The sequence below is a fragment of the Phycodurus eques genome, chromosome 1, assembly GCF_024500275.1.
Source record: "Phycodurus eques isolate BA_2022a chromosome 1, UOR_Pequ_1.1, whole genome shotgun sequence".
Lineage (NCBI taxonomy): Eukaryota > Metazoa > Chordata > Actinopteri > Syngnathiformes > Syngnathidae > Phycodurus > Phycodurus eques.
The window spans coordinates 39,989,747-40,004,806 of record NC_084525.1 but is presented as its reverse complement, the minus strand read 5'-3'; the positions used below and the strand labels follow the sequence as shown (position 1 = coordinate 40,004,806).

The 15,060-nt window shown below is 44.4% G+C and overlaps 1 protein-coding gene across 8 annotated transcripts in view; it reads right to left on the bottom strand.

The window, feature by feature from the left end:
- LOC133410360 (interleukin-1 receptor accessory protein-like 1) overlaps positions 1–15,060 on the bottom strand; it is a 234,255-nt gene that overhangs the window by 118,629 nt on the left and 100,566 nt on the right. For 7 of the 8 annotated variants that reach the window (XM_061691474.1, XM_061691457.1, XM_061691448.1 and 4 more), the window contains one exon: positions 12,820–13,099. In XM_061691474.1, coding sequence (XP_061547458.1) covers positions 12,820–13,099 — 280 coding nt within the window. Of the gene's footprint in view, positions 1–8,427; positions 8,462–12,819; positions 13,100–15,060 lie in introns of those variants that run through there. The other variant, XM_061691517.1, reaches the window with a different exon arrangement.

Here is a 15,060-nt window from a genome sequence, read left to right as displayed (position 1 = left end):
GCCCGCGACCCTAGTGAGGAGAAGCGGCTCAGAAGATGGATGGATGCCTTGTTTCTGCGGAAACTCAGCTTCGTCTTCTTGACTTGGCGAAGCTTGTTTTCCTGCTTCCTCCACTCACGAACCATGATCTTTTTCGAGGTCAGCACTCAGCTGTTTTAGATGTTATACGTTATATGTTGATGATCATCTTATTCATGATCGTTGATCTTGAATTCTCTCGCGGCTGCTCAATTCCCATGTTCCTCCGCGTAACTGATAGCTTGCAGTTTAAACTCTGCTTCGTAAGCGTGTCTCTTCGTAGGTGCCATTTTCGGGGGTCCTTAGCCAAACCGATGGTGTTTTGCACAATGCACATACCGGAACTATATACCTACTGGGGGCGTAACTTTAGCATCCTCTGTCACGCGCACCCTTTCTCCTTTAACGGCCGCATGCTGTCCTCAGCCACGTCCGCTTTTCCTCTCTATAAGCAGCGTGTCGGCAGGAAATGCTCCCAGTCAGTCAAGCGGAGCGCTCATCACACAACATTTATAGATTTTGGAACTCGGCGCACACATAAGGCGCGCCACCGCATTATAATGCGCCCCGTCCATTTTGGAGAAAATTTAAGACTTTTAAGTGCGCCTTATCATCGTGAAAATACGGTCATTTTGGTATGATATTTTTAGGGTGATGTGCAGCGCCATTTTTCTCCAAACGTGGTGTGCATTATGGCATCCAAAGAGTTCAATTTTGCTCTCATCCGACCAGACTATATTCTCCCAGTATTTAACTGGCTTGTCCACATGTTGTTCAGGAAACCTTAAACAAGCTTTGACATGCTTTCTTTTTTTTCCAGCAATGGGGTCTTGCGTGATAAGCGTGCATATAGGTCATGGCGGCGGAGTACATTACTCACTGTTTTCCTTGTGACAACAGTACCTGCTAATTCCAGGTCTTTTTAAAGCTCTCCTCAGGCGCTCTTGGACAACTCTTCTCATTATTCATTGCACTCCTCTGTCAGAAATCTTGCGAAGATACCTGATCGAGGCAAATTTATGGTGGTATGATTGGCTTTCCGCTCGCGTTATATGGCCCCAACCGTGCTCACTGGAACATTCAGAAGCTTAGCTATGCGCATGTAACCAATGCCATCATTATGTTTTGCAGCAATTAGTTTGGAATGGTCTTGAGACAGCTCTCTGCTCTTACCCATTATGAGATGTGCCTTGACTCACACCTTGGCAATGAGACCTTTTTGTAAGCCATCAATTAGGAATGAACCAGCTGATATTCATTTACACTGACAAGGGGCTGGATTTCTTTTTGATTATTGATAGATTTTAGGTGTTGTCTTGGCTTTCCATGCCTTTTTGCACCTCCCTTTCTGCATGTGTTCAATACTTTTTCCCTGTGTCATTTCACATTTTTACACACAACTTAATTTTTGAGCTCATTTGTTCTACAACCCTAATTCGAATGAAGTTGGGACGTTGTTTTAAACATAAATACAAACAGAATACAATTATTTGCAAATCATGTTCAACCGATATTTAATTGAATACACTACAAAGAAGATATTTAATGTTCAAACTGATGAACTTTATTGTTTTGAGTAAATAATCATTAACTTAGAATTTTATGGCTGCAACACGTTCCAAAAAAGCTGGGACAGGGTCGTGTTTACCACTGTGTTACATCACCTTTTCTTTCAACAACATTCAATAAACATTTGGGAACTGAGGACACTAATTGTTGAAGCTTTGTAGGTGGAATTCTTTCCCATTCTTGCTTGATGTACAGCTTCAGCTATTCAACAGTCCGGGGTTTCCGTTGTCGTATTTTACTGGATCTTTATCGTATAAATGCATCCTACATTTAATCTCAGTACAAAAATAGAGCAAGCAAAGCAAATTCCCTTCTTCAAAGTTGGACAAATGTGTCTTGTTGGTGAGGTGATGCTATTTGTGTTATTTTCTATGGATCTGATGTTTTCACAATGATCAATGATGAATCCTGAAAGGGGCATCCTGATGCAGAGCAAAATTGCTTTCTGATGCGAATAGGTAAAGATGCAATCAATGATCAATCGACAACTAATTAATTATCAATTAATCAACACCAATTTTTTATACTCGATTAAACGTTTAGAGTCCTTGTTTTGTCGTGTGTGTGTGTGTGTGTGTGTGCGTGTGTGCCAGGTTTTGTCTTCCTCTCTCGTTTCTCACACACCTGCTCCTGTGAGCATCTTCACCACCTGTGCCTCGTTCACATTAATTACCTATTGTATTTAACCTCGTGCCTCATTCCCTCTCGTTGCCAGTTCGTTGTACCTTGTCGTCACGTTCCAGCATTCCTTGTCACAGACTCACAGTAAGACTTTGACCCTGTTCCGATTATCGACCTTGCCTCTTTGCCTCATGTTCTTGGATACTGTTGCCCTTCTTGGATTGCCTGCCCGTGTACCGACCTATGCCCGTCCGTCTATTAAACCTCTCTTTTTGGAAACTGTCCATTTGTTTTGGAGTCTTGCATTTTTGGGTCCTAGCCTCTGTTCCGTTCATGACAGAACGAACTGGCCATAACATGGACCCAGCAGACTCAGACCCGGTGCGCAAAGCCCTTCAAGCGCAGGGTCAACGCCTCTCGAAGCAGGATGAGCAGCTTGCTGCCCTCCACCTTCATCTAGAGGGACTGTCAAGGGATCAGGACAATATGATGAGACAGGTGGCCTCACAGTTTGAACTTCTTATGAAAATTATCCAAGAAAAGGAACCAGTTGGCACCACACCCAATACCGCCACAGTATTTCCATGTGAAACAGTCAACATGCAGCCACCTGCCACCTCCGCTGCTGTCTGCCCACAGCTCTCTCGACCGGAGAGGTTCTCTGGAAATTCTGGGAACATTAAGCCGTTCATCACGCAGTGCGAACTCCACTTTGAGCTCCAGGCAGCTGCCTTCCCCACCGAGCGGTCAAAGATCGCTTTCGTCATTTCCCACCTGACTGGTCGTGCGGAGGCGTGGGCTACTGCTGAATGGAGCCGCAATTCCGCCACGTGTCATTCATGGGCTTTTTTCGTAAAGACTATGGAGCAAATTTTTAAATTTTCCACTCCTGATCGTGAGGCAGCTCGCTCCCTTGTCACCTTACGACAAGGCATGCGCAGGGTGTCAGATTACGCGATTGAGTTTCGCATTCTAGCAGCTGAGAGTCATTGGAATAATCGGGCGCTACTCGATGCCTTTTTTCAAGGACTATCCCCCGCCGTCAAGGATCATTTAGTGCCGCTAGACCTGCCGACCGACTTGGACACTCTCATCGCTCTCGCCGTAAAAATCGACAAGAGGCTTTTGGATCGCGAGCTGGATGGAGATCGGCGGAAGGCTGCGTCGCCGCGCACTTTGAGGACAAGCCTCGGTGACCAGCCAAACCAAGGCAGATCCCCTGGTTCCGGTCTCAACCCACTGGCTAACGTCCCCACGGAGGAACCCATGCAACTGGGTAGGTTCCGTCTCTCCCCTGAGGAACGTCAACGCCGGCTGAGGGAAGGGCGGTGCTTCTACTGCGGTCAGTTGGGTCATTCCGTGAGCAACTGTCACGTCAAAGTTGCCGGTGCCGGTAGCAAGGGCACGGGAGAGGTGAGTCTGAATTTGATGAAGGAAGACCCTACACGGGTTCTTCCTAAAGTGACACTATGCTCTCCTGATCAAGAAATTCATACACCTGTATTAATTGACTCTGGTTCTGACGCAAACTTACTCAACTCCATCCTCGTTAAACGTATGCACCTTAGAACCTTTGAAATAAAACGCCACCGCAACACCTATGCTGCAGACGGCAGTTTTATCGGCAAAATCACTCACCGCACTCAAACACTCATATTGACATTACCCGATTCTCACTCGGAACGCATTAGTTTTCATGTTTTTGACGCCATGAATCAGGACCTTATCTTAGGGAACCCATGGTTGAGATTACATAACCCCCACATTGACTGGTCCTCTGGGCAGGTTATGTCATGGGGCAGCAATTGCGCCCGGAACTGTTTCAAGCCGCCATGTGATGTTCAGGGTCATGTTTCTAAGGACAATCCACAGACCCCATCTGGGGATCCGGATTTATCTCAAGTGCCCACCTGTTACCAGGATATTAAAGACGTTTTTTCCAAGTCCAAGGCCAAATCCCTTCCACCCCACAGACCTTATGACTGTGCTATTGACTTGCTGCCTGGAACCACACCCCCACGAGGCAGGTTGTTCTCTCTTTCAGGGCCGGAACACAAGGCCATGAAGGAGTATGTGGAGGAATCACTGGCAGCCGGGATCATTCGCCCATCTTCATCCCCTGCGGGAGCAGGATTTTTCTTTGTGGACAAGAAAGACAAGACCCTGCGACCCTGTATCGATTACCGGGGTCTCAACGAGATCACGGTAAAAAACAGGTACCCTTTTCCTCTCATCTCCACCGCCTTTGAGTTCCTGGAGGGAGCCAAGGTTTTCACCAAACTGGATTTAAGAAATGCATATCATCTAGTCAGAATAAGGGAGGGGGATGAATGGAAAACAGCATTTAACACACCAACAGGACATTATGAATATTTGGTAATGCCTTTTGGGCTTACTAACGCTCCAGCTGTTTTCCAGAACCTCGTCAATGACGTCCTGCGTGACATGCTGAATGTTTTTGTTTTTGTTTATTTGGATGATATTTTGATTTTCTCCCCGGATAAGGAGACTCACATTATTCATGTCCGCTCTGTTTTGCAGCAGTTGCTGCAGAACCAACTATATGTTAAGGCTGAGAAATGTGAGTTCCACAAGGCGTCAGTTTCTTTTCTGGGTTTTGTCCTGGCTCAAGGTGAAGTCAAAATGGACCCTTGCAAAGTCGATGCAGTAATTAATTGGCCTACTCCCACGTCACGCAAAGATGTACAAAGGTTCTTAGGGTTCGCAAACTTCTACAGAAAATTCATCAGGAATTTCAGTTCTATAGCCTCTCCTTTGCATGATCTTACCTCGCCACACAAACCTTTTGCATGGAACCCGCTTTGTCAGGCAGCGTTTCAAAAACTTAAGTCGAGCTTTACCTCCGCTCCCATCCTTACTTTGCCAGATCTCCAACAGCAGTTTGTGGTAGAAGTCGATGCGTCTGATGCCGGAATAGGAGCAGTGCTCTCCCAGAAATCTCTCAAGGATGATAAATTACATCCTTGTGCTTTTCTCTCCAAAAAACTGACACCAGCTGAGAAAAATTATGACATTGGTGACCGTGAACTGCTGGCAGTCAAGGTGGCCTTGATGGAGTGGAGGCACTGGCTAGAGGGGGCACAGACTCCATTTTTAGTATGGACAGATCACAAGAACCTTGAGTATATTAAGACTGCTAAAAGATTAAATGCGAGGCAGGCTAGATGGGCTCTGTTCTTTACTAGATTTAATTTCACGCTATCCTACCGACCCGGTTCTAAAAATGGTAAGCCAGATGCTTTGTCACGCATTTTCTCCGAAGAGAATTCTTTGTCCGACCCAAAGACTATTTTGCCCAAGTCATGTTTTATTTCCGCTTTTGTTTGGGACATTGAAACGGCGGTTAAAGGGGCTCTGAAAGACACTCCTAACCCTGACGATTGCCCTGAAAACAGGCTTTATGTGGTTCCGACCTTAAGGGGAAGAGTCATCCACTGGGCTCACACGAACCACACTGTATGTCACCCAGGCATTGCCAAGACTCAATCAGTGGTCGAACAGCGCTTTTGGTGGCCTAATGTTAGGAGGGATGTTATTGATTATGTCAATGCTTGCCAGGTATGTGCTGCCAACAAGCCCTCTCATCAACGTCCTTCTGGGGAGTTGCGACCCCTGCCAATACCACAACGTCCTTGGTCAGACATTTCCGTAGACTTTGTGACAGGATTACCGGCCTCTAAAGGCAATACCACCATTCTTACAGTTGTTGACAGGTTCTCTAAGATGGCACACTTCATTGCACTCCCAAAACTCCCCTCAGCTAAAGATACTGCAGAGTTAATGATCAATCACGTATTCAAATTCCACGGTTTCCCCAAGAATGTGGTGTCTGATAGGGGTCCCCAATTCATTTCGCAATTTTGGAAGGAGTTTTGCAATCTCATAGGTGCTACCGTCAGTCTGTCATCTGGGTTTCATCCTGAAACCAACGGCCAAACCGAGAGGCTGAACCAGGACCTGGAGACGGGGCTCCGATGTCTCGCTTCACAGGATCCGCGATCCTGGTCTCAGAAATTGGTTTGGGTCGAATTCTCCCACAATTCCCTCCCCTCTGCATCCACTGGTCTATCGCCTTTTCACGTTGTGCATGGTTACCAACCATCTCTGTTTCCTGCCATAGCCCCTGAGTCCACAGTTCCAGCGGCTTTAACCTTGGTGAGACGCTGCAGGAGGACCTGGGAGCGAGCCCGACAGATGCTGCTGCGCCAGGGACGGTCCTACAAAGCCGCTGCTGACCGTCGGAGGACACCGGCCCCGAACTACAAAGTGGGTCAGCGAGTTTGGCTCTCGACCAAACATATTCCACTCCGGGTGGAGTCCAAGAAGCTCGCTCCCAGGTTCGTTGGGCCCTTCCCCATCACAAAGATCATCAACCCTGTCACCGTGAAGCTGAGGCTCCCAAGGTCGATGCGGGTCCACCCTGCTTTTCATGTCAGCCTACTCAAACCAGCCCGGGAGTCCCCTCTGGTCCCGCCTTCCAGGCCCCCTCCTCCCCCCCGGTTTGTGGATGGGGGCCCTGTCTTCGCTGTGAAGCGGCTGTTGTCGTCTCGTCGGAGGGGGAGGGGGTTTCAATATCTGGTGGACTGGGAGGGCTATGGGCCTGAGGAACGTTCATGGGTACCGTCTGCGTTTATCATGGATGATTCGCTCATTCGGGACTTCCACGTTGCGCATCCAGGGGCCCCAGGGCCGTCTGGGGCCGGCCGTTAAGGGGGGGGGTACTGTCGTGTGTGTGTGTGTGTGTGTGTGTGCGTGTGTGCCAGGTTTTGTCTTCCTCTCTCGTTTCTCACACACCTGCTCCTGTGAGCATCTTCACCACCTGTGCCTCGTTCACATTAATTACCTATTGTATTTAACCTCGTGCCTCATTCCCTCTCGTTGCCAGTTCGTTGTACCTTGTCGTCACGTTCCAGCATTCCTTGTCACAGACTCACAGTAAGACTTTGACCCTGTTCCGATTATCGACCTTGCCTCTTTGCCTCATGTTCTTGGATACTGTTGCCCTTCTTGGATTGCCTGCCCGTGTACCGACCTATGCCCGTCCGTCTATTAAACCTCTCTTTTTGGAAACTGTCCATTTGTTTTGGAGTCTTGCATTTTTGGGTCCTAGCCTCTGTTCCGTTCATGACATGTTTAGCTTAAAATGGTCAAAATCTTTGGAATTTCAGTTCCTCAACAGTAAATAATAATAATTCTATTTATAATAATAATAGAGCAGTACTATTAATAATTCTATTTATTATAATAATACAGCAGTCTTTGTGTTTCATCAAAATAAGATATTTGCAAACTTCTTCTTTTACTTTGGTATTTGTGTTATTGTGTTAAGATTTCTGCCTACTTGACATTTTTACGGACCAAAGCAAGTAACTGAATCATTTTCAATTAATGTGTGTGCATTTTCTACACCGTCAATTTGAAATAATGTCCAGTTTAAAAAAACATTTTTAAATCATATTTAAAATTTTATTTTAATAAAGGAATGGACATTTTTAAAAGTTTTCATTTAAAATCAGATTCAATGATTAATATAAAAAAATCAACAGATTAATCGATTATTAAAATAATCGTTAGATGCAGCCCTACAAACCAAATCGTCACTCTTATGGCATTGAGGTACAACCTGAATAGCTTGTCCATGTTTGTGTTTGTGTGCATGTGCATATGTGTGTGTGTGTGTGTGTGCGCGCACGCATGTGTCTGTGAGTGTGTCCTCTGCCACTGCATTAAACGGATTTAGCCAATGCAGATGTTTTGTTTTTGCATATGACAATGTTCCCCAGGGTACAACATCTGAAACAGCTGAGTGCTGACCTCGATTTGACACACAGCAGCGCTCATCTGCTCTGTGTTCTTTTACTATACATGACGTGAGCGCTCCCTCATTATGTGGCAGCAGATCCGTGTGTTTGTGTGTGTATGTGTCTGTGTGTGGGGGCAGGGGGATGGGTGCAAGAGAGCAAAAGACACAGGCATGCGTGCTCAGAATTTTAAGTGTGCATGTGTGTGCGTGTGTAAGTAAATGCTGCGTGTTGGAGGCTCGCTAAGTTCCTGTCAGTTGCAGCTGGTCTTGTGGGAGCACAGAAATGACGTATTGTGTGTGTACATGATATTGTATGACAATGCCCTTGCTTAAATGCATCTGAGCAAATGCACAACATGTGACGAGAGCGGGAGCACAGGAATGTGCATGCGTACCTTGTTTGGAAGTCCGAGGAAGAGATGAAGACGCCTACAAAGAGGACAAGACACAACATCCATGCATTTGTTTTTCAATTGCTTCAGTGATAATGCCACAGGAACTGCAAAATCCAATGTGATAACCACTGTTAATTTTGACAGCAAATTTTGATTTAATTGTAGTCAGTCTTGTGACTAAAATGAAATATTGTTTTAGTCATAATTTTTTTCATTTAAACTCAACTAAGTTTTAGTTGATGAAATACCGTAAGATTATAGTCAAGTAATTACGTTCACCTAACTCAGCAGTTCTCAAAGTGTGGTACAAGTGCCAACAGCGCTACGGATGTGGGCTCCCTCTAGTGGTACATCAGGACATCACTGTGCATAATGTTACAGCGGTTTGAGTTTTTGAAAATGTATTTATTTATTTACATTTGTAAGAGCCTGATTTAACTGCTGTATGATGTAAACGACATAAAAAAGTGTGCAAAAATAGTGTCCAGTTGTAGATTCAACCGCCGTTTGTCTGTTACTTTTGGAAATGGCCACTGTTTGCGCAGCTATACAGTTTTAAGACTAGATCCAGCGAACAGACGTGCCTACGTGGCAGCGATTTTGGACGTGTCGAGATTGTGTCAAGGGCAATGAAAGAAATTCACTCATAGCGTCGCCATATGTATGCAGCTCACGTATTTACAGAACATATTCACAGGTAAGGCTGTTTACTGGAGCGAGTGCTAAACGTGTTGTTAAAATATGCTTGATGACGTCATGGACACGTCTCTGGAACATGCTATTTCTGGTACAACATACTCATACTGTACAGTCAAGCCCTTCTCTATTGCAGCCAGTCGAAACGGAGGTGAAAAAAACGAAGCGTGCGAACCTCGCAGCTCATGAAAGTCGAGGGTCGCTTTCATGAGCTGCGAGGTTCGCACGCTTCGTTTTTCGCTCATGAAAGCGACCCTCGACTTTCATGAGCTGCATTGATCAGCTGGTAGAACAACATTGTTCTACCAGCTGCCCATACACCAGCGAGGTAAATTTGGATAAACTTTAAAACTTTGCAAACATTTTCCAGCTTGTTTATATTCATTGACAATAATTTTGTACTGTACTGTACTGGGTGATTTTAGGCCATGAAAAAAAGTCCAAAATGATAATTTTGTACTGTATGGGTGTTTTTAGGCCACGAAAAAAAAAGTGATTAAATTTAATGGACAATCGACTCTAAAGGACGACACCCTTTTGCGCCCTTTGCTGTGCTTGGCATAACTCTCTAAGGAGGGGGGTTAGGCCGGGTGTTTGTAATTTCGTAAATGAGTGCAGCCAGTATATTTTTTTAAATAAAAAAGGCCTCAACACTGTTGTGGAAGTGAACATAGCCTACTTTATTCACAGCCAATCAAAGAGGCTTCTTTCACAAATTCACTAAAAGTGAGGTGCAATGACAGAGATGCATGAAGACTTCTCTGCGCGGAAGAGCGATCCCTGCATGACTAGAGCATTGTCACTTGGCCGGTGTGGCAAAAGACATCCATCCATCCATTTTCTGAGTCGCTTCTCCTCACTAGGGTCGCGGGCGTGCTGGAGCCTATCCCAGCTATCATCGGGCAGGAGGCGGGGTACACCCTGAACTGGTTGCCAGCCAGTCGCAGGGCACATACAAACAAACAACCATTCGCACTCACATTCACGCCTACGGACAATTTTGAGTTGTCAATTAACCAACCCACGCAGGCATGGGGAGAACATGCAAACCCCACACAGGCGGGGCCGGGGTTTGAACCCCAGTCCTCAGAACTGTGAGGCAGACGGTCTAACCGTGGCAAAAGACAACGTGATTAGATAAAGTATGAGCTGGTGATAAGGCAATGAAGTGCAGTAATACTTTTCAGTTTCTTATGTGGTGAGTTTTCATAACGTTATCTATGTTACGTTGAGTGTTAATTCAGAGTTTTGACAAAGATGAAAATGTTCCTCGATTTCGCCATCGAAAATCACACATTCATAGGAGGATTGCATAGAAACTGCTCCTGCATTTCAAGTAGTCTACAGGATGATTGAAAAGTAACTCCCTATTTTTAAGAACTTGTAATTTATTTCTGAACTATAATTCTTACAAGAAATGAACATGAGAAGAAAGTGTATTGCATGGAGTTTTATTTAAAATTTGAGATGGGCGCCAGCATTAGCCACCAGTTTGTCAAGCCGCCTGGGAACCGCATTAACTGATTTAACAAAGGAACTCTCATATTCGCCCTTCAAGTTCTTCCAAAGTCGTTGGTTTGGTAGAATAGACTTGCTCCTTTAACCAGCCCCACAGAAAAAAAGTCGCAGGGCGTTAAGTCAGGACTTCTGGTTGGGCACTCATACACAAAAACATGACATATAAGTATTTTAAAATAGGGAGTTAATTTTAAATTTACTGTTAGTTTTGGGGTGGCACGGTAGGCGACTGGTTAGAGCGTCTGCCGCACAGTTCTGAGGACCGGGGTTGAATCCCCGGCCCCGCCTGTGTGGAGTTTGCATGTTCTCACCCGGCACTCCGGTTTCCTCCCACATCCCAAAAGCATGCATGGTAGGTTAATTGAAGTTTCTAAATTACCCCTAGGTGTGAATGTGAGTGCAAATGGGTGTTTGTTTGTATGTGCCCTGCGATTGGCTGGCAACCAGTTCAGGGTGTACCCCGCCTCCTGTCCGATGATAGCTGGGATAGGCTCCAGCACGCCCGCGACCCTAGTGAGGAGAAGCGGCTCAGAAAATGGATGGATGGATGTTAGTTTTGGAAGCTGTGTTTGTTGTCGACTGAATGAAAATAGACCAGGAAAAATGCATTGGAGAAGAACTAAATCATGGCTATATCATGGCAAATTTGACTGCAAAAAGTGTTTTCGGCGTTGAAAATCCCATGTTCATAGTATTCGGACAAAATACAAAACTATATGGATGTGAGTCACTAATATTATTCTTGGTTTCTGTGAAGTTTCGAATAATTTGACGAGGCGCTTGCTCTCAGTTTGACCCGGAAAATGAATATGGCTGGACCGGACAGTGCCATTGTTTAAAAGCTAGCTAGTTTAGTTAGCTATCTTTGAGTACATGGGTTATTGACTGTGAGGAGTATGGGGACCAATAGGGGGTTGGACTGATACAAATGTCATGCAAATGAGCACCTGGCTCCACAGGTTTGTGAAAAACCTTGAGGTGGGATTTCTCAATAAACTAGTTGCAGGAATGGTGACATTTAAATTGCCATATCTTCTTCAGATATTGTCAGATTGCCAAAAGCTAAACTTTCAGAATCGATAAATAACTGAAAATGACCCTCGGAAGACTTGTTGCTGATTTTCTCAAGGCTAGCCACATACCGTATGTCCGCAGACCTCATGAAAATACTGTATCCCCTCCAATGATCGTTTGTTTTCACCCCCGACACCTATATATAGTGTGTCGACCAAGAGTGGGATGATTTCATAAATATAGTAATGATGATAATAATATTAATGCGTTCTATGAATTGATTTCTAAAATGATTAAGTGGGTTGGATGCATGTTGTTGAAATAAATCTGTCATCCACCACAAGGAGTCCAAGGACCTTGCGTGTCTCCCTGCATGTGCACTGATCTAATTTGCCAAAATCGCCTTAGATCCCCTGGTTCAAAACGTGGACGTGGTCCCAGTCGACATGAGTTTAGACCGACTTTCTGACATCAAAATCTCACCCCGCCAAGCGTATCTCCAAAGGCACATCCTCGTTGCACCGACACCACCAAGCTTGGCGCAACGAGTCTTGCGCTTGCACAAAAATCAAGACATTCCACATTTTACGCTGCAGCACAGCTGCGCCAGCTACAAAAATAGATCCCTCAGTCAGCAAATTGTGGCATGTGCCAGACGGACCCAAAGGACACACCGTCGTTGCGTTGGTACCCCCAGCTTGGCGCAGACCGGTCTGCCTAATTGGCAAGCACACCAGCGAGCCTCCTGCTTGCACGAAAATATTCTATTGCAACAGGGAGAAAAAAAAAACTCAATGAGGATAAACAATTTTTCAATTTAGAAATGTTGTGTAAAGTGTCAACACCCTTAATTTGATTCTGAAAGGTGCCAAAGCAGCAATTTAACTCAACTTTCAAATTTTTGCTCGGACTGCACAATAACCCGGAGCTCTCTCAATGTCCACCATGTCCATTGATTTCAAAATGCTGCCAATGTTACTGGATAGAGAAGTGTTGGATCAGGATTGCCTGTGTCTATTCATGGGTGGTACCGCAATGGAAGTGCAAATGGCGTTGAATGCTAACGTCCAACACTTTCACAGTGCCACATGTTAGATACTAGGAAAGTTGGATTGCCTGTACATTTACCAGCTGGTATTTTGGTTGTGACAGTATAGGATGTACCTTAATACACAGGAATAGTACCCCACATCGTCTAGTTCGGCTGGTCGAAACCATATTGCATCTTCCTCCTTGCTCATCCGTGTCCCATCAAAACTGATGGGATCTTCAAAATCGCCATGTCCAGCACTTTTGTACCACATGAGGCTGAGTCCTGAGCTTTGAGCATGTGTGTAGTTGGCACGGATATATCCATAGAATAAAGCACACTTTATCCGAACAGGTTCTCCCAGGAGCACCTTGTATTTCAGATAGTCCACGGACCAATCCGTACATCCTTCCACTGCAAGACAAAAACAGAGATAGGAAGGATTAAGATTTTGACATGAAATATCAAGTGATTATTGTAATCATACTGACGCATATTTATAGTAGTCGTTTTAGTTTGCAGTGGTGTACTCTAAAGCATAATGAGAGATGGTGTCTAATATTTTAGTCACATCAAGTAGTTACATGAGAGAGTAAAACATTATGAATAGGTCTCAGTATGATGCTGTACACTTGAACTACAACCACAGTAATGAAAGTATTACTAAATAAATATCCACTCACTCACTCACTTACTGAAAGTGACAATCAACTGAGCATCATTATCTTTGTAAAAACAGTTTATTCAATACTGCTCTTGTATTGAATTGTATTACATTGCATATGCGGTCATAATGTTGTGGCCGGTTAGTGTAGCTCTGTATCTGTGTAGAATTTCACGGAGCAAATCCTCAATAAAAATTATAGTGTAGTGTTTATGACCCTCATTTTTGCAGTGTTCCAGGCTCGCAGATGTTTAATTGGAGTTCCATGGTAATCTGTGCTGCATGGCAACATGGCATCAGTCTCTTTTCAACATTTAGTTTTTGTCTGAAAAATAGTTTTTGTCTGAAAATAGTTGCAGATTCAACCACATTTAGTGTTCGATGTGGTTGTTGTGTTGTATATTTTCAGAACAAATGTATTCAAAAACCTTGTTGCTCTTCCCTGAAAAAAATATATATATATTTTTTTGAGTTTGTATTTCTATTTCTAACACATACTAATAATCATCCTTTGAAATGCTTTCATGAGACTTGTAGTTCTGTCTTCATTTAATCAGACAGAGAACATGGTGTTTGTACAATTTTGCACAGCCCTATTTTAACACCCTTTTTATTTTTAACCCCTTAATTAATTTGGTAATACCTGAATATGTTTCTAAAAAGAATCAAATTTAGACAGGCCGCAGTTCGATGATCGACTTTCATGACTGTCATCGGACTTGTGGCCGCATTTCTTGGACACTCGGGTGATGAGAGTGGCGTAGCTGACAACTGACCACCACCTGGCAGTGAATTGGCTCCAGTGGTAGGGGAAGATGCTGTTCCGACCTGGCAGACCCAAACGTATTGTGATGGTCTGCTGGGAACGTCTGGCAGAGTCCCCTGTCAGAAGGAGTTTCAACTCAACCTAGCAGAATTTAGCCTGCGTCCCGGAAGAAGCAGTGGACATTGAGTGAGAGTGCATCCCGCCGTGATCCTACCCTGGATAAGTGGAAGAAAATGAATGGATCGATGAAAAATGTCCGGTTTAACTACAGTGCTTGATTCGGGATGTCAATACCTGTCATTGTTTAACAGATCCTCAAAATGGACAGAGATTTAATTCTGACAAAATCTTGTGGGAAATACGGTCATGAAATTTTTGTGGTTGCCACTTTTCCATTGTGTTTCTTCAAAATTAGTGAAGCCCGTTCATAGAGCGATTACTGTACATAGAAAGTTTTTGTTTTTACATAGCATTAAAACAAAATTGTGTGGAAGGATCCCCACACATTACTTAATAAAATTGTGTTATTTGTATTGTGTTGTGTTGGAAATGGCACAAATCACACTAAATTATAAAAGCTGGGAAAACTGTTAACTTATCTGCACACTAGATTGCAGTGGCAATTCCTTGCCAAAGGTTCCCCTCAGGACCTGCAGGACACCTTGTAAAAAAACCCTCAAACAATCCATTTTTCTAAGTCTGGCAACAGCACATGCCTTCCAAATAGTTTTTTGTTCATTTTGATGTCACAATCAGTCCGTGGCTCAGCCGTCCTTGGTGTTGACCACACTAAACAGGATTTGTGATGGGAAATATTGGCAACTTTTAACATTTAGCATATCCATCCATCCATCCATTTTCTGAGCCGCTTCTCCTCACTAGGGTCGCGGGCGTGCTGGAGCCTGTCCCAGCTATCATCGGGCAGGAAGCGGGGTACACTCGGAA